Source organism: Vidua macroura, chromosome 21 (genome assembly GCF_024509145.1).
Source record: "Vidua macroura isolate BioBank_ID:100142 chromosome 21, ASM2450914v1, whole genome shotgun sequence".
Lineage (NCBI taxonomy): Eukaryota > Metazoa > Chordata > Aves > Passeriformes > Viduidae > Vidua > Vidua macroura.
In genome coordinates this window covers 10,396,658-10,421,611 of record NC_071591.1, presented here as the reverse complement: position 1 = coordinate 10,421,611, position 24,954 = coordinate 10,396,658, and the positions used below count along the sequence as shown (strand labels likewise).

Sequence of the window (24,954 nt, the reverse complement as noted above, 5' to 3'; positions counted from 1 at the left end):
GATGTTCCCTCACACCCTGAAAGGCAAAGGCACTACCCCAAGCTCCTGTGTCACAGTGTCCAGAACTGCTCCTCTCCAAGGGACTCAACCCCCCCTCCTTGCCACAGCTCCCAGAGTCTTTGCCAAAGCCCCTCTGCAGCCTGAGCCTGCATCCTTCAGAGAGGATATCCTGGTGATGGAACAACCACCCCATCCTGGATTCCTCCTCTGAGGGATTATTTTCTGGAAGAGGCACTGTACTTCCAGTGTGGATTGCTGCCTCTGGTCATTGGGCATTTGCTGGAAAGGAGATTCTCTTACTGGGAATCTCCCCTTCACAGGAGAAAACCTCTGCTGTCTCTTGAATGAAGCAAACATTTCCTTAATGTACACTGTGTGCACACTAAAATATCCCTTCTGATCCTTAACTCTTTCCATTTGGGAGCCTGTCCACATTCCAGAGCATGGATACCCAAGGAGGACATCCAAGTGTGCCACCAACACTCTGGGTGACACACATGAAGGCAGCATGTGCTGGTCCATATGCCTGAAACCCAAATTTTCACTTGGTCACAGAGGGGTTTGTGGTCATCTGTGTTCCACCAGGAGGTTTCAGTTCTCTTCACAATCTTCCCCAATGCCACTGTGAATTCCCGAAGTGTGCATTTAACTCCTGAAAGGTTACATGAAAAACCTGCTCTCTCCTGTCCTGATGTTATTTTAAGGGGATGGAACTCCCTCCTCCATCAGCAGTACAGGAGAGAAGACTTGCTGCAGAACAGAAAAAAAAGCAAAAGCTGGTCAGAGCTTCTGGGCATTTTCCACATGCAACATGCTCCTGTGAGCCTCGGGATTCAAAGACTTCAAGGTGCCTGCACGTGCTCCTGTGGTCTCTGTGCTGGCTCTGTCCATGGCCCAGGAGCTGCATCCCTGTGCTTGGCTGGGCTCCTCCACAAGGCTGCTGGGTCCCCTCGTGGAATCCACCACCCTGAACATGCTGCTCCCTCCTACCCTGACCAAGGATGAAGCTGCAGCTCCTGAAGGCTCTGAGGCCCTCGCTCCAAGTCAGTTGGACCTGGGGACATCAAACTAACTGAGCACACACAGAAAATCCCTGAGGCAGGAGAAGCAGCCCAAACCCTGCCCCTATCTGGGACATATTTACATCCTCTGCTTTCTCTCTCCAAAATAAACTGAAATCAGAACATGAGGCCACATCCTTCTGCAGGCAGAAGTGTGACAGTAGCTGCCGCTCAGGCTTTCCTGGGAGAAATTTGCTCAATAAATACCAATATTATTAAGGAGTTCATAAATTTAAAGGACATGAAGGTTTTGTAGAAGAGAGATGCCTCAGGGAAGTTCACCCCCTGCCTCTGAGGGCAGCCAGCTCTTGAAAACAGAGGTAGCAGCTTTCAAAAACCCCAAAACGCATAATGCAGCACTCGGTGGTGTGTGTGGTGTCAGTGCTAAAATCTAGGAAAAACAAACAAACAAAGCTGAATACTTAATTTTTCCAGCTATCTGGGTCTAGTAGAACACACAACCTTTCCTGACAGCAAACTCTGCTTCAGGAAGTCCAAGAGGAATTTAATCGTGTGTTCATTCCTCAAGGGACACTCGGCAGCTCTGAATCCTTCAGAGAAGGTAAACTCCAGGACCAATCAGCCGGCCTCTCCTCTGGAAATTAAACATTAAAATACAAACCAGAACAATAGTCAAGAGCCACAAAGAATTCCTAAGGTATTAGCAAAACAAATTCCCTTCAGTCCTTATTAGGAATATCTTGAGGATGGTTTAAGAGGAAAGTCTAACCAAATATAAAAAAAATTTGGCTTATCCAACAAAAAACAACTGCGCACTCTTTGCCAAAAGCAAAAGAATTCAGTCAGATAAAAAATGCGACACACAAATGATGCAGGTTAAAAACTGAATTTAAGATGATAATGAAATAGCTGCCAGCGTCTTTAAATTTTCAAGCGTGGAAATGTCAACAGAGACAAAGAAATTCAGGGGAAAACAAAGAGAATAGATTAAGGATTTATTTATATCAGTGAAAGAGCTCTGTGTTCCTTGACTAAGAAATGACTGAGGGGGTGAGAACTGAAATGGCCACAGGTCTCCAACATGCCATGAGGAGTGAGGGGGTGACCCAAGGATTTCCTGGTGGCTCAGCTTTCCTGAAGGCTTTAGAACTGCCATGTCCTGGTACTTTATGGCTCCAGAAAGGGACGTTTCTCCATCTCACACCATCCAAAGCTCTCCAGGACTTTGGCACTGGGCAAACTGGTGTGCTTTACACAAAAAATACTCCTGTCCCTCGGAGCTGGGATGTGTCTGAGCGCTGTCATCTCCTTGTATGTGGACATTTGACCTTCTTTTTGGGTTTCAAGGAAACCTGCCTGGGTTCCCCACAGCTTCTGTCCTGGTTGTCATACAGAACTGAACTATCCACTGCTCTAAAACTGGCCAGAGGGCACTTTTGAGGGGTTTTGTGCTGGTTGGTTGGTTTGTTTCTTTTTGAAGATGGCTGGTGAGAGCCCTTCAGCAGGCACCAAGGCTTATTAAATTCCTTGCCTAATTACTAAGAGTTTTCTCTCATTCTGATAAAGGATGACTTGGAAGCTTCTTGGTGCTCTGGGACTGAAAATCCCACAGGCTGCCTCTTAAAGAAAGGGGAGACAAATCAAATAATTTTCTTTGGAAAAAATTCCTGGAAATACTCAGCCCGAGGCGTGTCCCTCCACAGGGTGTAGAGCCCTCTCCTGAGCTTCAGAGGACCACAACCTCAGAAATTGTCCTTCCCCAGTGCTGGGGACCTGGAAGAGGAGCCTGAAGGAGAGTTGGTGCCATCCCAGGGCACTCCCTTGGTTGACAGGAGCTGCTGGGGAGGACGTATTCACAAAGGACAGAGCAAGGAATGCAGGGAGGCTGAAGAAAGGTGAACTGAGAAGAAGCAAAGTGGATGCAACCCTTTCTCAACATCTTCTCCTCCCAGGGCTCCCCAGGGAACAGTCCCAGCCCCAAGAGCTCCAGGTGCATTTTGACACCACTCGCAGGGACGCTCAGGGTGGGATGTTGGGGTTTCTGTGCAGGGACAGGAGATGGACTCAGTGATCCTGGTGGATCCTTCCAGCTCAGGGATTCTGTGATTCCATAGAATTCACATCTTCTATGGCACAGACTGAAACACTCAGGTTTGGTTTGGAGTACCTGGGAAAACTGCACCATGTCAGAGCTGGGAAACCTCCAGGCCCAGCTCAAAGCACCCTTGCTCTGCTCCCACCTGGGCCAGCACCCAGAGCCCTCCTGCTGGACCTGCACCTCCCTGAGCCCCTTCTGGGAGCTGCAGCCCAGCGCTGTTGCCGCTGCACTAAAGGAGAGCCACCCCTGGCCTGGCCAGCAGCTCCCAGCCCTGAAGGCCTGGATTTCCCCTGCTCCAGGAGCTGAGCCCCTCCCAGCTACATCTGTGCTGCGGGCGGGCTCCCGGCTGGTGCGAGCCCCGCTGCCGGCGGGCTGAGCTTCCAGCTGGCTCCGTTCCCTCCACAAACAGATGCAGCTCCTATATCAGGGGCTGATTTATTCAGCGGGAGTCTCGCACATTAAGTGTAGTTAAGTCTGAAAACAAATCTAATGACTTTAAAATAAATAGCCAACAGAGGACTCCAAACTGAAATTCCTCCTTCCTCTGACACCCGCCATATAAACAATAATAATTATATAAAACCATGTCTAACACATGACTACACAAGGCTCTGGTGACCAAGAAAAGCACATGCTGCTTGTCAGACATAATTGCACATTTGGTTTTTCAATTATTTCTTGTCAGGATCCAGAGCCCACCATCTGAACGCTGACATTAATTATTGGGAAGTTGTTAGTGCTCCAGTAGTCTTATGGAGACTCCCAGTGCTCACCCTGAGGCTCCCAGTGCTGCCCCACACTGCCCTGCTGTCCCACCAACCCCTGGGACTGTCACACACCAGTCAGGGACACCCAGCCTGGGCCACCATGTGCAGAAGGGGCTTCAGAAGAAGCTTAAAGCAAGTCTCCAGTGGACATCAGCAAGGAACAGATCCCCTGCCATGTGCTCACACACAGGATGGGGCCAGACCATGTCCAGCACATGGGTCTCCTGGAGAAGAGGCCTCCATAAGACCTGGACCTCCTGGAAAGAGTCCAGAAGAGGCCACGGAGCTGCTCCAAGGGCTGGAGCCCCTCTGCTCTGGAGCCAGGCTGGGAGAGCTGGGGGTGCTCACCTGGAGAGGAGAAGCTCCAGGGAGAGCTCAGAGCCCCTTGCAGGGCCTGAAGGGGCTCCAGGAGAGCTGGAGAGGGACTGGGGACAAGGGATGGAGGGACAGGTCACAGGGAATGGCTTCCCAGTGCCAGAGGGCAGGGATGGATGGGAGATTGGGAATTAGGAATTGTTCCCTGGGAGGGTGGGCAGGCCCTGGCACAGGGTGCCCAGAGCAGCCCCTGGATCCCTGGCAGTGCCCAAGGCCAGGTTGGACACCGGGGCCTGGAGCAGCCTGGGACAGTGGGAGGTGTCCCTGCCATGGCATGGGATGGGCTTTAGGGTCCCTCCTAACTCAAGACAATGTGGGATTCTGTTGCACCCCGGGTTTGGGCCAGCCCATCCCCGGTGCGTGGAATGAAGCAGTGCCCGGGACTCGCGGCAGCCCCCGGTCCCGCCGAGAAGCCGTGCCTTAGCCGGGCTCTCCGGAGCTGCCCGGGACCAGGATTCTGTGAATCCAGCCCATGTCACCGTGTTCCTGCTGAGTCCCCTCCCAGCTCCAGGCATCACACTCCCATCACACTGCTGCCCATCATGCAGGAGAACATCCTGCCTTTTACTGGCTTTTAATTTGCTGCTTTTTAATTTTGTTGACTGTCTCTTTTTTCCTTGCAAAAGGAAGAAAGAAGCCTCTGATCTACCTTTTCTGGAGTGTTCAAAAACACGCACAGCTTTGTCAGGCTGTCTCTTAGTTGTCATCTTCCCCAAGGCAAGCAGCCATCTCTCTTCTGGCTGCCTTCAAGGAAGAGGGCTTTTTGTGCTCCTAAGAATTCTCTTCACCTTTTAAAATCTCCCATTGCTGAGCACTCACTGAGGTGCAGCAACCACACAGGACTCAGTGGGGGAGGAGAACAGCGAGTGCTCTCTGCCACCACGAGCTGCCAGCTGCACACCCTGACCCCTGTTCTACCAACAGCAGCAACAGGCCTGGGGCTGGGGGTGGTGGGAGCACAGACCCCTGGGCCTTCAGAGCTTTCAGGGTTTGCTTGAAACAGAATAAAATCAATTCACTGCAGTAAAAAAAGAAAAATAGGATTGACCCAAGACCACAGTCATCACCTTAGACCAAGACTGCTACTGTGAAAAAAAATTATTGCAGGAAGATAAAGTCCAGGTGACTTTGATTACATTGTATTATATTGTATTATATTGTATTGTATTATATTGTATTAATTACATTGTACTATATTTTATTATATTATTTTTGCTTATATTTTTATTGATATAAATTAATTGTTAAAAGCTTCCTCAATAGTTTGCAATTAGTGAGGGTTTCAAGCGGCAGTGACTTTGAGAAACATCCATCTTGTGTCTCCATCCACTGATGACCTCACAGATTGAGTCAGAGCCACATTTCTATCTTCAATCACTGACAGAGCTTTCTTGAAACATAACATTTTGATTCTGTTTTATTATTTTTAAATGGACTTGGTCATTCTCATTTCTTTGACCATGTTTTGTTCAGCCAGGTAGATGATAAAGTGGGTTTTGTTTCTACTGTCTACAAGGAAAAAAGCAATGACCAGCCTCACACTCCTCTGGACATATAAAGGAGCAGGGAAAACAGAGGGAAGTTCTCCCACCTCACCAGGAGCTCCATCCCTGCCCTGGAAAGGGCCATTGCTCACTCCTGGGAGGATGTTTTGCCCCAAGGGCAGCTCAGGCAGGGGAGATGGACACCCCAAAGGTGACATGGACACCCCAAAGGTGACATGGGCCCTCCAAAGGTGAGATGGACACCCCAAAGATGAGATGGATGCCCCAAAGGTGAGATAGACAGTCCAAAGGTGAGATGGACACTCCAAAGGTGGGATGGACACTCCAAAGGTGACATGGACACTCCACAGGCCAGCTCCCACATGGAGAATGCACTCGCCCACTTGCTGTGGGAAACCCTCCAGTGAGAGCTGCAAAACTGAATTAAAGGTTGGAATAAAGAATCCAGGGGAAGGAATTGATGCCTGGCTCCTCTCCCCTTGCTCCTCAGCCTGTGCTTTCTTTCAAAGACTTCCTTCAGGCTAATTCTCACTGCTGGGCCACAGGTGAGCCACACCCAAAGAGTGACAGAGAAATCTTCTCCAGCTCAGGGGCACTCCAGACGTGTTCAATGCCAAGCAGTGCCAACTGGACAAAAAGCTGCCAGGAATGAGGGGATTTTGTCCTGAAATGCCATTGGCAGAGCTGGGGCACTGGGCAGGAACCAGCCAGCACAGTGGGGGCATGGGACCCGGCAGGGGCTGCACGGTCAGCAGTGGGAGGCAGGGAGGGCATCAGCACCACAGTGGTTCCCAGAACTCACTGGACGTGCTGTTACACAGCAGGATGAGTTTTATCTAAAGAATAAAACTTTCACAGTGTTTTCAATGCCCTGGAGGGGATAGGAGGGCACAGCCCAGGGCAGACCCACCTCAACATGTCCCTCTCCAGAGTGGGAGCAGCAGAGACACCTCTCAGTGGGATCACAGGGGAATGGGGTGGTGGGACACCTCTGTCCTCTCCTTCTGAAGGACAGAAGGGTCTGCACAGCCCAAGGTCTCCATCCAAGAGCCTTGCCCTGGGGGCACTCAGCTGGAACTTCCCACACCACACACAAACCACCTCTGCTTTCAGTCCCCGGTGACAGGGTGAGGCCAGCCTCCTACATCCACCTTTCCAGCTATACCTAAAGGGGGTTGCATGGACACTGAGCTCTGACACCCATCCCACCTTTGGCCACCCCGTCTCCAGGATGGAGAGCACAGCTGAGCAGAGCTGACCCACCCAGCACATCCCAGCCCTACCTGCTGGAAGAGCTCCTCCGCCCGCTGCTGTTGCTCTCCTCGGCCTAGGAGATGAAAACAGAAAAGCTGGTTAGATTCAGAAGGACCAGGCTGCTCTCCAGCCCGAACTCGGGGTTCTCCAGGGCTGCACACGTGCCCCTGCTCAGCTCTGAGCCCGGGGTGTCGGGGCTGGGCAGGGTCTGAGCCTCCCCAGCCCATCCCCTCCGGTCACCCCCGTGCCACCGAGTCTCAGGCAGCGATCCCCGGGATGCAGAGCCACGCCACGGCCAGGCAGCAAATCAGGAATGGCCAGATTGTCCAAATGTCCACGCAGGAATGGCCCCGCTCCAGGCCCAACACCTCCCCTCGTTAGCCCCGTGCCCTAATTAGCCCCTGCAGGCCCTGGCAGGGCTGAGCAGGGAGGGCCCAGGGTCTCCTCTCGCCTCCTTCCCCAGCTCGCTGATGAGAGCCTTCCTTGGAAACACAATATTATTCCAATCCCAGAAATTTTATTTCTGAATTTGTGCAAATACAAGTTAAAAGATATTAGCTGCATTTCACATTTTGTGCAAATGGCAGAAACAGGCAATTCATGTGCAGCAGGATGGGGGCCAGCCAACGATTTCGATAAAATAAACCCTTTTTTAATTTAAATGCTAATGCACTGAATTAAAATTTAATAACTGAGGAAATTGAAAAGCCGAGCAGGAATATTGGAAATAAATCCAAGCAGAAACAGCTGAAATTAAAAATTCTAGAGAGTGGGAGGATAGCAGCTAAGCTGTCTTATATGATTACATTTTTTTTATTTTTTTTTTTTTCAGAATGAAGGGGGGAAGGAAAAAAATCCTATCTTTGGCTGGCTGTAGGGCAGTAAATCGAGAGTGCTGTGATTTATTGCTCAATTTTCCTGAGGGAAAAAGGCTTTCTTTCATGCTGAAATATTTCATAAATTTCCAGCCAGCATAAATTCTTAATTTAAAAGTTATGGAGGTCACATTTAGTGCACTGGTGCAATTCTGAAATCTTAAAGGAATAGCAACCAAAAAAATTGCAATTTGATTTTATTTTTTTTAATTCTTCATGTAAAATTTTCTTCAAAGGGATTGTCCAAGTTACACAAAGCAGAAACACAACCTGGCTTCTGAAGGGAGATGAAATCCACTGAAAATGAAGAGATAAAAATCTAATTCAATTACAAAAAGGTATTTTGTTATGATGATGATGATGATTATTATTATTGTGAGCCACTTGAGGAATTTCTGTTTAAAAATTTCTGCTCTCCATTGCCTGGGAAAAGCCAGAAGGGAGGAGCTGACAATGTAATTGCTTCTGTTAGATCTCCAATCTTTTGTGAGCACTGATATGTTCATTTGTTATACAGCTGTTCAGCTACAGAAAGGATGTCAGAGCACCCATAATTCAAAGCAATCAATCAAAAATTAATGATTTGTCATACTTACACAATGGAAAAAAAAAAGGAAAAAAAAAAAAGCTTTATGGGTTCCTGCAACTGGTAGATTGCTCAAACCTTTGGGGCATTTTCTAGAAGATCAGATCTGTGTGTACAAAGAAAAGGGGGAAAGGGGGAAAAAGGAGACTCAGTATAGAGCCAGGGCAGAAACCTTGTTGAGATGCTTGGCACCTCCCAATTCCTGCCTGTACAAAGGGTTTTGTGCACAGCCCAAGCTCACACAACCCAAGAGCCACATCTTCAGGGACCTTGTGAGGCTCCTGCCATGAGAATTCCACAGGAAAACCACCTGCTGAATCATGGAACCATGGAATATCCAGAGCTGGAAGGATATTCTGACCCATGAAGATGATGGAACCCAGCCCCTGGCCCTGCACAAACACCCCAACAATCCCCTGTGCTGGGAAGTTTCCTTATTTTGAAAGAAAAAATGAGGAAAAAAGGGAACCACAACAGGTAAGGGCTCTCATTTCGCCGGTTTCACACAGCCAGGGTGCTCCTGGAGATGATCCATTAGACAAAAACACCAAGCTAAGCCTGAACAAGATAAGATCAAGTGGCCTTAAATGTTTCTGGATGCTGAAATAAACAAATCCACAGAATCCCAGACTGGTTTGGGCTGGGAGGGACCTTAAAGCCCATCCCATCCCACCCCCTGCCATGGTCAGAGACACCTCCCACTGTCCCAGGCTGCTCCCAGCCCTGTCCAGCCTGGCCTTGGGCACTGCCAGGGATCCAGGGGCAGCCCCAGCTGCTCTGGGCACCCTGTGCCAGGGCCTGCCCACCCTCCCAGGGAACAATTCCTTCCCAATATCCCATCCAGCACTGCCCTCTGGCAGTGGAAGCCACTCCCTGTGTTCTGTCCCTCCATCCCTTGTCCCCAGTCCCTCTCCAGCTCTCCTGGAGCCCCTTTAGGCCCTGCAAGGGGCTCTGAGGTCTCTGTGGAGCCTTCTCTTCTCCATGTGAACACCCTCAGCTCTCCCAGCCTGTTCCTTCAAAAATAAAATCAATTTAAACTAAACCATTCCATTTAAATTCTAAAAAGTGGCATTTGAGGACTAAAATAGCATGATAAAGTGGAAGGGTGAAAGGCTGGAAATCACTGTTTAACCAGAATGTGCCAAAAACAGGTCAGAGCAGCCCCCAACAAAGTACCACCTTTGTGGAGGGGAACAGAAATCTCCTGTGCTCATTCAGAATCTCCTGCACTCCCAGTTACCCAAATAATTGATTTTGGTGATTTCCTAATTTCTAATTGAAAAAGGAGAGGAGCAGAATTTGCATCTGCTGATGAGCAGGGAGGCTGGATGTGGGGTGCTGGGACAGGCTGGAGAATGTCACATAATCTGCCCCATAAAATCATTTACAATTCAAAATGTTATTCCCTAAAGTTGCTTTTCTACATATTGGATGTGTTTAGGGTAGTTTTGTTTAACTAATGCTAATAAATATCTTTTAAATGAAAATGCACACAAGCAGAATGTGGTTTCAGGCCATATGCTCCTCAACTCAAGTTGCAAGCAAAAAGTAAATCGTGATAATTAAGAAATGTTTCAGTCAACATCTCCTAACAGGATAAAGTGTCAAAAAATAGGAGTCCAAGCAGATGTAAAACTGACCTGAGAAATCCATGTTTATCGAGAGGGCTGCACTATATTGGGAAAAAACCCAGCATTTTAACAGTTACAGCAAAACAAAAAAATAACTAAAAGCAATAAAAATGTGAAATGAGATTTCAGAAGATTTAAGCACAGGCCTTCTGCCTGATCACTTAAATTATGACTAGAAACAATTATTCAATCACTTGGATTTGCACCCATGCTCAGATCAGCTCCCATGGATGCAATGGGGGCACTGGGACACCCCCAAAGCACTGCCACAGCCTTCCCAGGGGGAAAAGGGATTAAATCCATGTATTTATTTATTTATTCAGACACAGCCACCCCTATGATTAGCCTCTGAACCCCATCCCAAAGGAAGAGGTCCCTAACTCTGCCTGTGGGTCGCAGGAGGAGCAGACCTTGCTCGCTCCAGCTCCCCTCCCACAGCACCTTCCCTCTGCAGAGGGAAAAGGGCAGAGTTGTTTGCTTACCTGAGGAAAAAAAAAAGGAAAAAAAACCCCAAAACCCCTACCCTGCTTCCCCCAAACGCCTTCCCAGAGACAGCTGAGTAATTTTTGTCCAAACACAAACCACACGTTCAGTTTTGGAAGGAGCCAACAGCACCCAGCACGGAAAACTTCATCCCAAATAATTAAAATTTGGCAAAGGGAGAAGCAACTGAAAACAGGTTTGACACAGGAATGTGCCATAAAAATAACTGCAGGCCTGCTACCTGTGCAGTGTAGGTTATTAACTTCAGAGCCACAGAAAATGCAGGAAGTGCTTTTTTTTTTTTCCTTTTTTCTCTTCTTTAAACAAAGGGCAAGACACCAGCAGTTTCCTATTTAACTTTTATTAAATAGGAGGGGGAAAAACAGCAGAGCAGCTCCACATCACACCAAAACATCTGCAGAGCACAAGGACCCACAAATGTGCCCGTGCCCTTTTTTAATCTGGATTTTTGCTTCCTCCTGCCAGCACTGCAGGTGCTGAGGAACCCCAAGCCCCAGATTTCAAAAGAAGGAAACAACGCTGAGCCCACGGGTGATCCAAGCAGGGCTGTGCTCCACAGAACCATGGAATCCTTGAGTTTGGAAAAGCCCTCTGAGATCAGAGTCCAACTATTCCCCAGCACTGCCAAAGCCAGCCCTGTCCCCACGTGCCACATCCACACTGGAACATTTCCAGGGATGGTGACTCCACCACTGCCCTGGGCAGCTGTTCCCATGCCTGACCACCCTTTTCAAGAGAAAATTCTTCCTAATATCAAGCCTACACCTTCCCTGGTGCAATTTAAGGCTGTTTCTTCTGGTTCCCAGAGCCAGGGTATCCCCTGCATGAAGGACAAAGATCTGCACTGCCTTAGGCTGCTGTGGCTCATCCCCTCTTCATCCTTTGCCTTTGCCAATCCATCAGGGTAGCCTCCAAAAGGGATGAATTTTCCACTCGGGAACAAGACAGTTCCTGGGGTTGGAGGAATGTGCTGCCTATTTCCTCAGCTGCAGCTTCCCCTCAAGAAACAACCAAAATAACAATAATAAAAAAAAAAAAATATGCAAGGAGGAAATGGGAGCTCTCCCTGAGGCATCTGCCCAGTCCCACATCTGAGTCAAGCTCTGGAGTGAGGGTTCCCCAAAATCCACTGTGGGGTCTGCAACCCCCCCCCCCCCCCCCACATTCCTGGCCATGGGGCAACACCCAGGGTGGGGATGCTGGTGGCAGCTTCAGTGTCAGAATTCCTTGGGAGCAGCCAGAGGAATCTCGCCCTTGTGCTCGGCTGCAGCCTTGTCCTGGGAAAAGCCAGTGCTGCTTCCCTGCTGCAACAGGGAGAGCCAGACGTGAACAGCAACATCTGAGAGTTCTGACCCCTCTGAGATGAGCCCATGCAGGGTTTGCTGCTTGAGGGCAGAAGAAGGCAATGGCAGAGACTCCCACGGCAGGCACAGAGGCTCTGCTGCCAGAGCCAGGGGACACCAGGGACAAGATGGTCCCAAACACCCAGGGACCATCTCTGTGTGACTGGTGCCCACACCTGGGCTCCAGCACAGCTCCAGGAAGGTCTCCAGTGCCAGAGGAAGGTGCTCATTACTCCTGGCCATACCCATCACTTAGGCCAAGCTTCAGGAAGAGGTGCTTTAATGCTGAGACTTCCAGGCAAGTCCATCCACGGGAAGCACCAAGGTGACTGTGACCTACAGGGATATGATCTGTCCCCAGCACCCCAGTGGTGACAGACAGAGCATCCCAGTGCTGGAGCCTGGGCACACAGGGAGCCCAGCACTTCCCACGTGGTGCCTCTGACATTTCATGTCTGAGGAGTGTCTGGGCAGACCAAAATCCAGGTTTGGATTGAGGTTACTGAGCATCCACCTCACCCCTATGAGCACCACATGCAAATAAACAGCTGAGATGGTGGCTGAGCCTAAAACAAATCAGAGCAGTTTCTGGATGGGAACACAGCATCAGCCCAACTTGGCCAGGGCCCTGGCCACATCCTCTTCCTGCGGGTGGCCACCACCCCGAGAAGGACTCGTGTCCAGGGGGACCCGAAGCCAGGGAACGCCACAGAGCTCCGGCACTGCGGGATCAGCACTCGGGCAGGGCCCCCCAGCACCTTCCCCTGGAGCCCTGGGCTCCAGCCCCTGTCCAGCCACCCCCAGGTGAAGGAAGGGCTGGCCCAGTCCCACCTGGACTGTGGAGTGCCCCTGCTCCAGTGCCATCCCTGTGTTAATTATCCCTGGGGATCATTAACAGCTGCCAATGCTCCTGAAGCCACAAGGTGCCCCCAATTACTAATTAATAAGAAACACTAATGACAAACCCAGTGAGGGGGTGGATCAGCCCAACGCAAAGGTCAGCTGTGAGCACAGGAGAAGCCAAGATGGGAATGATCCCCTCTGCTCTGGCTGAGACACTCCAGACTCAGCTGGGGGCCCTCGCTCTGCTGATTTCAATTCTCTTTGTATTGGCAGGAGAATTGTTTTTCTTTTAAATTTTTCTTTTTGTTTTGTTTTGCTTTTCTGGTTTTGTTTTGGGTTTAAATTTTTTGGGTTTTTTGTTTTGTTTTGGTTTTGGTTTTCGTTGGGTTTGTTTGGTCCTGCAAACAGGGTTCCCTCAGGCTTCTCCCCTGATTCTGGTCTGGGACAGAACAAGTTGCACTGTGGAGGTTAAAACTATAGGTAGGCAAACAATACTAATAAAAAAATCACAAATCTAGAAATTCTTCTTATTCAGTTTCACTGGATTTATTTCTTGTCTACTGTTTATTATCTTCCCATTTTATAACCTTCATTTCCTACCCTGGGTGTGCTGCCTGCATCCACCTCATTTCTGAGCTGCCTCTGGAACCCAGAATTAAAAGTTCTTCTGGAGAGTTTTAAACAGAAAAGGTCGCATTTCTGCTGGAAAAGGCACACTTGGGGGGAAACACCAAAATCAGCAAGGCAGGGAAGAATCCCACCGCGATGGCCCGGCCTGGGCGGGTGCTGAGCCCCAGGAAATGGCACAAGCCTGCCCCAAAGGACCCAGGTGTCCCTGTCACCCATTCCCACACTCCAGGTAGTCCCAGAAAGGTTTAAGGGCTGTCAGCAGTTGCCTCTGAGTCAAGGGAATATTCATATAAGTAATTTTATGAGCTTGTTGAAAGTACTGGAAGAATTTGTGCTTTGAATTTCAGTTTTTCTCCCCTGGCAGCTCAGGGAGAGTGAAGCAACACACGCCAGCAGAAGTAACCGAAGAAAGGGAACATTAAATAAATTTTAACCTAAAACTACAAATGTTTAAACCAGTATTAAAAAGCATAATACTTTTGTTTTTCCCTGAAACAGTCATGAAATTAAAATTATGACTAAATCAACGCAGCAAATTGGTCTGGATTTAAAGAGTTACTCCTTGATTATAAGCAACTGAAAAGTAATCAAAATATTTTTTCCATCTCCTGTTGCTCAGTGCTCTCCTTACTCTGTTCTTTATGAGAAAAATAATCAAATTGAGGGTGAAGAGGAGAAAAGGCATTACTGATTACTCTGAACTCTCAGATTATAAAAGCTGGAAAATAAGAGTGACTGGGCAAAACAACAGAACTATGTGCATTGAGCAGTTGTTTACAGATGGTATGAGTTTCCCAGCAAAAGAAACAGCTGGAAATATTTTTAAAGAATAAATGTATATGCAATGAAACCTTGGGGGGGAGGAAGGTATTGTTGTTTTTTACTTGGGGGAGAAAAAAGGGGCAAAGGAGCCATGAGATAGCATTTCAGAAATCCACACGTTTTTCCAGGCTTCCAATTTCACAGGAAACTCTCAGGAAATCAATTTTTTAAAAAATCCTGGGCACTTTTCCAAGTCGATAAAACTAACATATCTAGCGAGCTATGAATGCACACAGGGGGAAAAAAATTTAAATAGGACTTATTTATCCAGGGAATCCCTGTCTTGTTCAACACATTTTGTTTGGGAGTTTGGCATCTCCGGCCTCTGCCTCGGAACATCTGACAGGGCTGTGAGGGCTCCACTGCACACAGGGATTGCCAGGAACCTTCCCCTGGCAGCTCCAGCCTTTCCCAGCCCCAGGCTGGAGGGATGGGTGGGAAAGACCTGGAAGTTGGGTTTTGGGGGAGCTACATCCCAAGCAGAGCAGGCTGGGAGCACAGGTACAGGCTCTGCTGTCCTGGGATCATCCAGCTAAGAGCAGGGATTCTCCTCTTTCCTCCCACCCTCCTGAGACCCCACCTGGAGCACTGTGCCCACCTCTGGGGTCCCTGCCACAGGAAAGTCCTGAATCTGCTGCAGAGAGTCCAGAGGAGGCCACAGAGCTGCTCCAAGGGCTGGAGCCCCCCTGCTCTGGAGCCAGGCTGGGAGAGCTGGGGGTGCTCACCTGGAGAGGAGAAGCTCCAGGGAGAGCTCAGAGCCTTTTCCAGGGCCTGAAGGGGCTCCAGGAGAGCTGGAGAGGGACTGGGGACAAGGGATGGAGAGACAGGACACAGGGAATGGCTTCCACTGCCAGAGGGCAGGGCTGGATGGGAGACTGGGAATTAGGAATTGTTCCCTGGGAGGGTGGGCAGGCCCTGGCACAGGGTGCCCAGAGCAGCTGTGGCTGGATGGTGGAAGGTGTCCGTGCAGGAGGTTGGAAGGAGGTGATCCCTAAGGTCTCTCCCAATCCAAAGCACTCTGGGATTCAATCATCCTCTCACCACAGCTCCGCTGAGGGGAGGCAGGCCGAGGAATCCCCAGTCCATGTACCCAGAGTGAGTCTGTGCAGCCCCACACGGGCAGCGCTGGAGGGGAGGTGGCAGCCCTGGAGCTCAGGGGCTTCAGGGGCTTTGCCTGAGGTGCAGCCCAGCCAGGAGAGCCCTGGAGCTCTCACAGAGGGGTGGCCAAACCCCAGCACACAGGCAAGGAGGACACAACCTGGAGCAGCCATGCCCTCAGCAGCTGACACACCTGGGAGCAGGACAAGTTCTGACAGCAGCATGGCCCAGCAGAGCCAGGCCCAGCTGGACCTTGAGCTCCTGTAGAGGCTCCAATCCCTCTCCCTGAGCCTTGCAAAGGATCCTGAGAGAAAGCCAGCCAAGCCTGTGTGTAGAGGAAAATCCAAGGCACCTGCCCTCTGCCCATGGAACCTGAGTGCCATTGGTGCTCCCGGCAGCACAGACACACGGATGGATCTCTGGAAAGAGAGCCAACATACAAGGAAAACTGCAACCCAGCCCCAGCTGGTGCCAAGCTCATGCTCAGAGGGAAGGCACTGGTGGGACATGCCCGTGGTGGATCTCAGAGCGACGAGGGGCTGCTGGGGAACCTCTTGGAAGAAGCTTTGATAAGGCTGAGACTCTGCCCTTCAAACCTGCAGAGGCTGTGGAGTGTCCTCCAGGGAGCTGCTCCAGCTCCCAGCTCAGCCATTTGGGTGGGAGTCAGTGGGAGTCATGGGACCCCTGGGCAGAACTGTACCTTTTGAGGTTGGTTTTATCTCTTTTTTTGGTAAATTTTGAAGAACGCTTTAGGTCCCTCTGTAGCAAACAGCACTGCAGAGATGCAATGTGCTGCAAATGTTCAGCTTCAATCTGAGATAAGCAATGAAAATTTAAACACTTGAAAATTACAATTCAAGGCAGAAAATTTGATCTAGAATAGAAAAAGAAATGCATAATTTGATAAATATTGTGGTGAGAAGGTGTCAGGAACAGCACCATGAGGAGGTCCAGCCTCGGCCTCCAAGGCCGGCACACAATTCCTCCTTCCAATGCTTGTGGGAAAGGCTTTGCATTTGCAAAACATAAATTTTATCTTTGTAAAATATAAATTTTATCCCATTAAAAAAAAAAATCCCACATAGCATTTATAGACAGGCTGTGAGGTTGAAATTAAAATGTTCTCCATTGGATGGGTAACTGTGGGACTTCACCGTCTCTCCTAGTTTTGCATGATTGGTTTGTTTAAATAGCATGAAATGGTGGTAATTTTACTTTGGAAAGGAAAAAAAAAGTCAAACCACATCGGTCTAAAAGTAAGAAAGGGGGGAGGCACACAAAGCTGGGTAATTTCCTCAAACTTAAAAAAGAGCAGTAATTACAGGGGGCAAATTCAGAGTTTAGTCTGCCTGGCTCCCTCAAAAACAAAACAAAACAAAAACAAAAACAAAAACAAACAAACAAACAAACAAAAAAAAATAGTAAAAAGAGAAAAAAGAGAAGGAAGAGGAGGAAATGAAGTTGGAGAAAAAAGCAAGCTGAAAGTAGAATTCTTAGAAATTCTGCTTACAAAATAACTCCCATCAGCCAACCACAAATCCTATAAATATCAGATCGACTTCCCAAGCAGATCTAAATCAACAAATAAACAAACAAACCTCCAAGATTTAAAAAAAGTTTTGAAAAAAAAAAAAAAGAAATCTAAATAAAAACTACCAAAAACCCCAGTAAGGCCAAGCTGGTGTCCCCAAGGGAGGGTGGCTTTGCTGGCTTCCCAAGAACGATGGTGGTTTGGAAAGTAAAGAGGGAAAACGTTTCCTGCTCCATTTGAGCTGTGAAAGCTGCAGCATCATCTCCCCATGTCCAGACACCCCAAACACTGCCCCAGGGCAGAGGAATGGGACCCTCAGCCCTTCCCCAGAACCCTCCACCCAGACATGGCACTGGGAAGAGCAGGAGGTCACCAGGGACCATCGAACTGCACTTTCTCACTCCCAAATCTCCACCTTTGAGCAACTGTTTGGGCTAAGGAAAGGGTTTTTCAAGCACTTTGTGGGGGACAAACATCAATGGGACCAACCACGGTGACCTTCCACTTTCCATCGTTCCTGGAGCTGAAACAAATGAGGGCACAGAGCTGATGGGAAATTATTTCCAGCCCAAAGTGGAGCTGCAGTGAGATCATGGCATGGGTTGGTATCATTTCAGCTGCACCATTCACACAGTAGAGTAAGAGACTGATTTTCAAAAACTGCAAGTGACACAGTCCCTGACATTTAAAATTTTCTGATTCATACAGGCAAAATACATCCTATATGTATTTTTAAAGCAAGAACTTCAAGATGTGCTCAAAATCTAAACGAAGCGCTTACAAGCCCCAGATTCTGTTTGACTCAAGCCTATGAAACTCAAATAGATATTCCTTATTTCCTGGGCAACAAAAAAAAAAAATTCAAATCAATCTATTTTTCTTCTGGCTCAGTCTGAAAAAGAATTTTTCAATTTTTCAGAGCTTCAAGAAAACCAAGAATATCAATTATTTGCACAGCCCTGCAGAGTGGACAGATTTGTCTTGGAAAACCTCCAATGCGATGCAAAAAAAAAGCCTCCAGTGTGATGCAAAGAAAGGTGTAAATGTTCCTACAGGATCCCTTTTGGGGTTGAATTTTGCAGGCAGCAGCATGAGCCCTCTGCCCATCTGCGGGCCAGCAGCTGCTGCAAAACCTGAGGAAGAAAAGCCAGAAAGTGCAATTGGCTCCCCAGAATTCTGGTGCAGCCCAGGGTCATGTCAAAGGATGAGAGAGAAATCCCCAAGCCCACCATTAATGCCCAATTCTCAAATGAAATCTGGGGTTAGGCAGCACAGGCTGGTGCTGCCAGAGCTGGACAGGGCTGGTTGGGTTTCCAAGCTGAGAAAGGAGCAAAGAACTCACGGATCTGTGACCCTTTGGATGAACAAACATCAGGCCAAGGGCTGTTTCCTCCTCCAGATGCCCCCAGAGAGCCTCTGGACACCAGCCTGCTCCAGTGCAGCAGCTGCAGCAGATGCTGGGCTGGCAAAAGATAAATGTGTGCCACATTCCACAGGCTCTCCTCAGAAAAGAAAAACTGATGCTCACCTACACTTCATTACAGACACCTTGGGTGCTTTATTTGCCACCCAGCTCATGGATAGCCTCAGCAGCCATGGATATTTTCTAGATGAATGTTTGTGCTCAAGGACCATGTCACCGATTTTGGGACTGGCTGAGAGCACAGCATCTCCACTGAACTACTCAAACATCTGAGAAATTCACCTAAGAACTGTTTTCTGCACATAACACTCCAAGTGTGGATTCGATGTATGGGAAGCTGTGACAGTTCAAAGCATCTGTACAAAACGGGAATACTGGGGACTGTTTTCCAATCCCCAAATTCCATCCTGGGTAAGGGACCTCTGATTTGATGCACTTTGCCTCCACATGGCCCTAAACATAAAGGAGGGCACAGTATGTTCTTGAGTTTAGGGGAAAGCCTCTGGAGGGAGCCTGGAGCAAAGCCCCAGGCCCAGGGAGGATGGGGAGCCTGGGAGAGCTGCACCATTGCAAACCCTCCAAAGGATCTGCTGTTGATGGAATGAAAACTGAACTGGGGTATCTCCAGCTCCTCACAAATGCCATACATCACCTCACCCACTGTGATACACCTCTGTGAGGTAGGCTGGAGCCAGGATAGCATTTAGAGCTGTTCTGAGGTCCTGGCAAAGCACCACAGTACTGGGCTTTGAGAGGGAAGAACCAGGAAACCCATAACCAGGCTCAGAGGGTTGCATGGGTCAGATTGCTCCAGCCTGTTTGGGCACAGGCTCAAGAGCCCAGCAGTGTTCCAAGGACAAGCTTTACGCTGCCAGGACACACTGAACACCTGCCAGGACTGTGTCTGAGCTGAGACTGGGGATAACTCAGGGTATGACACTGGAAACAGTCCCTGCTCTCCCTTCATGAGGCAGTATTGGCTGGGCAGTGCTGGCTCCATAGCTTGGCTTAGGGGACTTTTCCAAACAAAAGATTCCATGATTCTGTGGTGATTAGCAGACATGCAATGGATGCTGCTCAAACAAGAGCAACATTCTTCCGTCCGTCCATCCATCCATCCATCCATCCATCCATCCATCCATCCATCATCCATCCATCCATCCATCCATCCATCCATCCATCCATCCATCCATCATCCATCCATCATCCATCCATCCATCATCCATCCATCATCCATCCGTCATGCATCCATCCATCCCTCATCCATCCATCCCTCATCCATCCATCCATCATCCATCCATCCATCATCATCCATCCATTCTCCATCCATCCATCCATCCATCCATCCATCCATCCATCCATCATCCATCCATCCATCCATTCTCCATCCATCCATCCATCCATCCATCCATCCATCCATCCATCATCCTTCCATCCATCATCCATCCATCCATCCATCCATCCATCATCCATCCATCATCCATCCATCATCCATCCATCCATTCTCCATCCATCCATCCATCCATCCATCCATCCATCCATCCATCATCCATCCATCCATCCATCCATCATCCATCCATCCATCATCCATCCATCCATCCATCCATCCATCATCCATCCATCCATCCATCCATCCATCCATCCATCCATCATCCATCCATCATCCATCCATCCATCATCCATCCGTCATCCATCCATCCCTCATCCATCCATCCATCCATCCATCCATCATCCATCCATCATCCATCCATCATCCATCCATCCATCATCCTTCCATCCATCATCCATCCATCCATCCATCCATCATCCATCCATCATCCATCCATCCATCCATCCATCCATCCATCATCCATCCATCATCCATCCATCCATCCAATTCCTTCACTTCCTCATCTAGCAGTTATTCTACAGATAAAAGGCCAGTAGCCAATGAATCACTCGATTCTTCTGCCAGCTGAAACCCTCAAAGGCCATTCCTGAGCAGGACCATGATCAAGCCGGTGCTTCTCACCAGAGCCAGATGAGCTCTGTCACAGGAGACAGGAACTGCCAGCTTTGAGCCCCTTTGTCCCAGGAGTCCCAAGCACAGGCCAGGCTGCTTGGAGGCTCCTCCACTGCAAGGGAACGAAGGACAGGGAAGATGAACACACAGCCCAGAACCCAAACACATCCTGGACTGATCCCCCAGCACTGTGGGCAGCAGGGCAGGGGGGATTGTGCCCCTGTGCCCTGGTGCTCAGGTGAGACGCCACCTGCAGAGCTGCTCCAGCCCTGGGCCCAGCAGAGGGAGGAGCTGGAGCTGCTGGAGAGATCCAGAGGAGCTGCTGGGATCTGCTCTGGAGCCACACTGGGGGAGCTGGGGGTGCTCACCTGGAGAAGAGAAGGTCCCCCTGCTCTGGGGGGACCTTATTATGGCTTTTCAGTACTTAATGGGGGTTTATAAGGAAAAATGGGGACAGAGGTTTTAGCAGTGCAGTAGTGATAGGACAAGAGGAGATGGTTTTAAACTAAAAGAGTGGAGATTTAGATTAGATATAAGGAAGATGTTTTTTACAATGTGGGTGGTAAAACACTGGCAGAGACTGTCCAGAGAAGCTATGGTTGACCCTGGATCCCTGGAAGTGTCCCAGGCCAGGTTGGACAGGGCTTGAAGCACCCTGGGACAGTGGAGGGTGTGCTTGCTCACTGCAGGGAACGAGATGAGCTTTAAAGGTCCCTTGCAAAACCTATTCTATTCTATTCTATTCTATTCTATTCTATTCTATTCTATTCTATTCTATTCTATTCTATTCTATTCTATTCTATTCCTATTCTGCAAAGGACAGCAGAGTCCACAGTTCTTTGGGCCCTCAGCCTTTCACCAGTTCACCTCAGAAAGTCAGGCTCCAGCCAAGCGCTTGGCTGTCCCAGCAAGATGCCAAAGCAGCTCCTTGGCTCCAAGCTCCGAGGGGCTTCACAAAACTTTGTGCCTTGCAGACAAATTTTTGTGGATGTTGCGTACTCTGCACAAAACCACAGCAGTTAATCCAGCTCCACAGTAGTTTTCCAGCCCCACAGCAGTTACCCAGTGTCATCACAGCAGTTTTCCAGCTCCATAGCAGTTTTCCTGCTCTGCAGCAGTTCTCCTGCTTGCTGCCACGAGGGCATAGTCACCCCTGGGCTCCTGGAGGAGCCTCCCAGCCGTGGCACAGCCCCACTGCAGTAATTCCCATCAGTGCTCCTTCCCAGCGCTCGCTCTCCTGCTCGCACGCGCGCGCAGCCTCACGGTTGGCCTCTGGTGAGTAATTGCAGAGGTAATAAAAAAGAGAAAACCCTATCAGGCCACAGCTACGCAGCCACTGGGCTGCAATATGGAGTGGACACACTCTGGAGCCTCCTGGGATGGCCCAAAATTTGTAAGGTTCAGAAAAAGGACATTCAGAATGTAAAACCCCACAGTGCCTGTGAGGCTCTTACATGTGACCTCCAGGCTTCCCCACAGCCTCTAATGGGCCAACTCTGCACTCTACACAAATTATCCCAAGTATCAAAAATATCTTTACAACAGAGCTTTTATTTCCATATATCTGAAGCTGCTTTCCCCTTTTGTTTCTTCTCTAAACCGGTTAAAATGAGCATTAAGGGATATAATTATGTTGTTAGCTTAATTGCCTACTTAAAGCAGAATCTACAGGGGTTTAATGCAAGATTTGAAAAGGGGGGGGGAGGAAATTGGGATATTAATGGATACAATTTTTAAAAGGAACCTCTTCTGGGGAAAAGTGAGTTTGGGGCATGGGACAGAGCGTGAGGGGGAAGGAGGTGGAATCAGGCCCCATCAGTTTCTGCCATGAGGTTTTGTCAAAATGCAAAGTGCTGGCCCATTCCTTCTCCAGCAGTCTAATTTTGGAGAATTTGACCTAATTAATCATTAACCACCACCCACAAAAAAAGTATCCCTCCTTCAGTTTGAAACCTTAAAGTTATTCTTGGAGTGACACACTTAAGGCCAGGACAGGAGCTGGCATCTGGAACGTGCCCAACACTGAAGAACCAGTCCAGCTGGGAGAGCTCTTGCTCCCAAATCACCCAGGAGACAAACAACCACTTCCATAGGCAGAGGAGCACAGGATGGGAGAAAACAACTAGTGCCCAAGCCTTACTGTGGTAAGTGCTGTCTGGAAAAGCCATTGTGTCCATAGGGATGCTCATCGTCCCTATGAGCCAACCCCATGCCACGGCTCCTGCACAGCCCTGCTTTTGGATCTGTGCAGAAACCACGACTTTTATGCCAGAAACGAGCACAGGGCAAAGCCTGCAGAGCAGAGCAGGGCAGAGCAGGGCACTCTCAGAGGCTGGAACACCAGCCCCATGTTGTCAGTGGTACCACCACTTCCCTGCTGTTCCCAATGGCACCGCACGGCTCTGGATGTGGAGAGACTGGAGGCATCCAGCCAAAGTCTGTTTGGTGCCCTAAATGCCTCCAATTTCTACAGCCTCTCCTGTATTCCCACAGAGTCACCATGGCTGGTGCTGTCTCTGATGTCCCAGCAAGTGAGATGCTGCTCCTTGTGCACCTTTGGTTTCCTCTAACTAAACCCTGGAGACTGAACCTCAGCAGCAACAGGGCTTGTCAGAAGTTATTTCTGGGTTAACCCAGAGGTTATTTCTGGGTTAACCCAGAATTAACTTGGTGCCACCTTCCTATCCCTGGTTCTGCTGCTCTGTATCATGTACAGATCCAGCCAGAGCTACATCCCACATATGGAACCTCCAGTTTGACTCACAAACTTGGTTTCTGCAGGTTTTTGATGACCTTCCCCCTGCCAAGTGTTCACCGCAGAGCTGGGTGTACAGGGGACACAAAAGTTGGGGGAAACCCCCACCATCACCCCTTTCCAAAGTTTCACTGCCTGTATGACCCAGCAAGGGAAAACAGTCATGAAAATCCAATAAATACAGGTGGGAAACACCGTTCTGCTCCTGCAGAGATGGAGCAAAGCTTCACCCACAGCGTTTGTTCGAAAATACTCATGCAGCAAAACCCAACACCACCGAGGTCCTGTTCCTCCAGGAGGAGAAACAAAATGCTGATCACAAAAGAGATGCTTCCCATCCAAAACAAGAGCCCTCCCAGGGTCCTCTCCCTTATCTGCCTCCTAAAACCTGATTTAAATAAAATTTTAAATCGCTAAGAAATTTTTTCTGTATTTATTTTATTATACAAATATTAAATATCCAGTGTGCTATTTCAAATATATTATATATTGTATTATATAATATATAACACATATAATAAGAACATTTCTATTAAATACATGTATTTGAAATCTTTAAGAGAACTCGTTCCTGTGATAAGCAGCTGTTTGCCTCCAGCCCTTTCGCCAGCCCTGCACAAAGACCATTGTGGGGATTTTGGAGGCTGCTGGTGTTTGATGCGTCCACACAAGGGAGCATCTCACAATCCCAGATAAATTATTGGTGTACTTGAAAAAAAAGAGAATTAATGTATTTCAGGGTCTCCTTGGAAACATAGAGGAAACATGCATTGTTACAAGTTGGATGTTATTAGCAGGAATAGGTATAGCACAAATTAAGGACTTCAGAGGAGAAGCCACCTTGGATCGTTTGATTAATACAGTAAGTACTTCCTATACCAACATAAGTGGATTTCAAACAACTTGAACTCAACATAATTAGATAGATTAATAAAACACCAGAATTAAGGCATTAGGTTGAAAGGAAAAACGTGAAAGAATCTGGAAATTAGCAGATAAAGTGAGAGAAAGTAAACAAGGGAAGGCATCAACCGACAGCTCATAAATCCCACGGAGTCTGACGGACCATGGTCAGCACCATCAGATAATTCCAGGATTAAAAGCCCATTAAAATCAACACTGAAAAAATAACACTGTTGCAAAATCAGAAAATCAGAAACCAAAAAAATTTGGGTGGCATGTACCCTGTGTGGCATGCCACCAGCCCTGAGATGCCACCAGCCCTGTGGTGCCACCAGCCCTGAGGTGCCACCAGCCTGCCCCATGCTGTGACCCAGAGGTGGTGAACACACATCACTCCTTCCATGGGACCCTAAATGTGTCCAGCATTCAATTTTATTTAGTTAAAAATTAAAATAAGGGAGGAAAAATAAAACATTTATAGCAGCCAGACTGACTTGGCTGGGCTCTGTCAGGTGCCCAATTTTTTTTTTACTTGGAATTTTTAGAAAATTGTCTAGAAGTTATTATTATTTTCTCTTTTGTTCTGGTTGGGGTTTTTCCCCCCTCCCATATTTGCACTTTCCTTGCTCCCTGGGTTTGGGCAGGGATGCTCAACACCTCAGCCAATACCTCCTGAGGCTCAGCTGAGCATTCACACCTCAGGTACTTCCCCAGGTGAATAACTCAGTGGGATCAGCGTGTTTTTCCTCAGTGCCACATCCCTGAAATATAAAAAGTTCTCCCTGTTTCCCACTTGACACCCAACCATGGTTTTCCTCCTTCCCTAAAGCAAAGAGCTCGGTGATGGTGCCAGCCCCAAACCCCTGGGACATTTAACCACATTTAGGAGGGAAGGACTCAAACCCACAACAATTCCTAAAGATCAGGAAAATGTAGGAAATTCCCTCTAAGGACTCAGAAAAGCTAGGTTCCTCCCCATCCCCATCA

At 48.6% G+C, this 24,954-nt stretch overlaps 1 protein-coding gene across 5 annotated transcripts in view; it reads right to left on the bottom strand.

Annotated features, from left to right (window-relative positions):
* ZNF618 (zinc finger protein 618) overlaps positions 1–24,954 on the bottom strand; it is a 149,067-nt gene that overhangs the window by 77,327 nt on the left and 46,786 nt on the right. For all 5 annotated transcript variants that reach the window (XM_053996263.1, XM_053996264.1, XM_053996266.1 and 2 more), the window contains exon 2: positions 7,051–7,094. In XM_053996263.1, the coding sequence (XP_053852238.1) occupies positions 7,051–7,094 (44 nt within the window). The remainder of the gene's footprint in view (positions 1–7,050; positions 7,095–24,954) is intronic.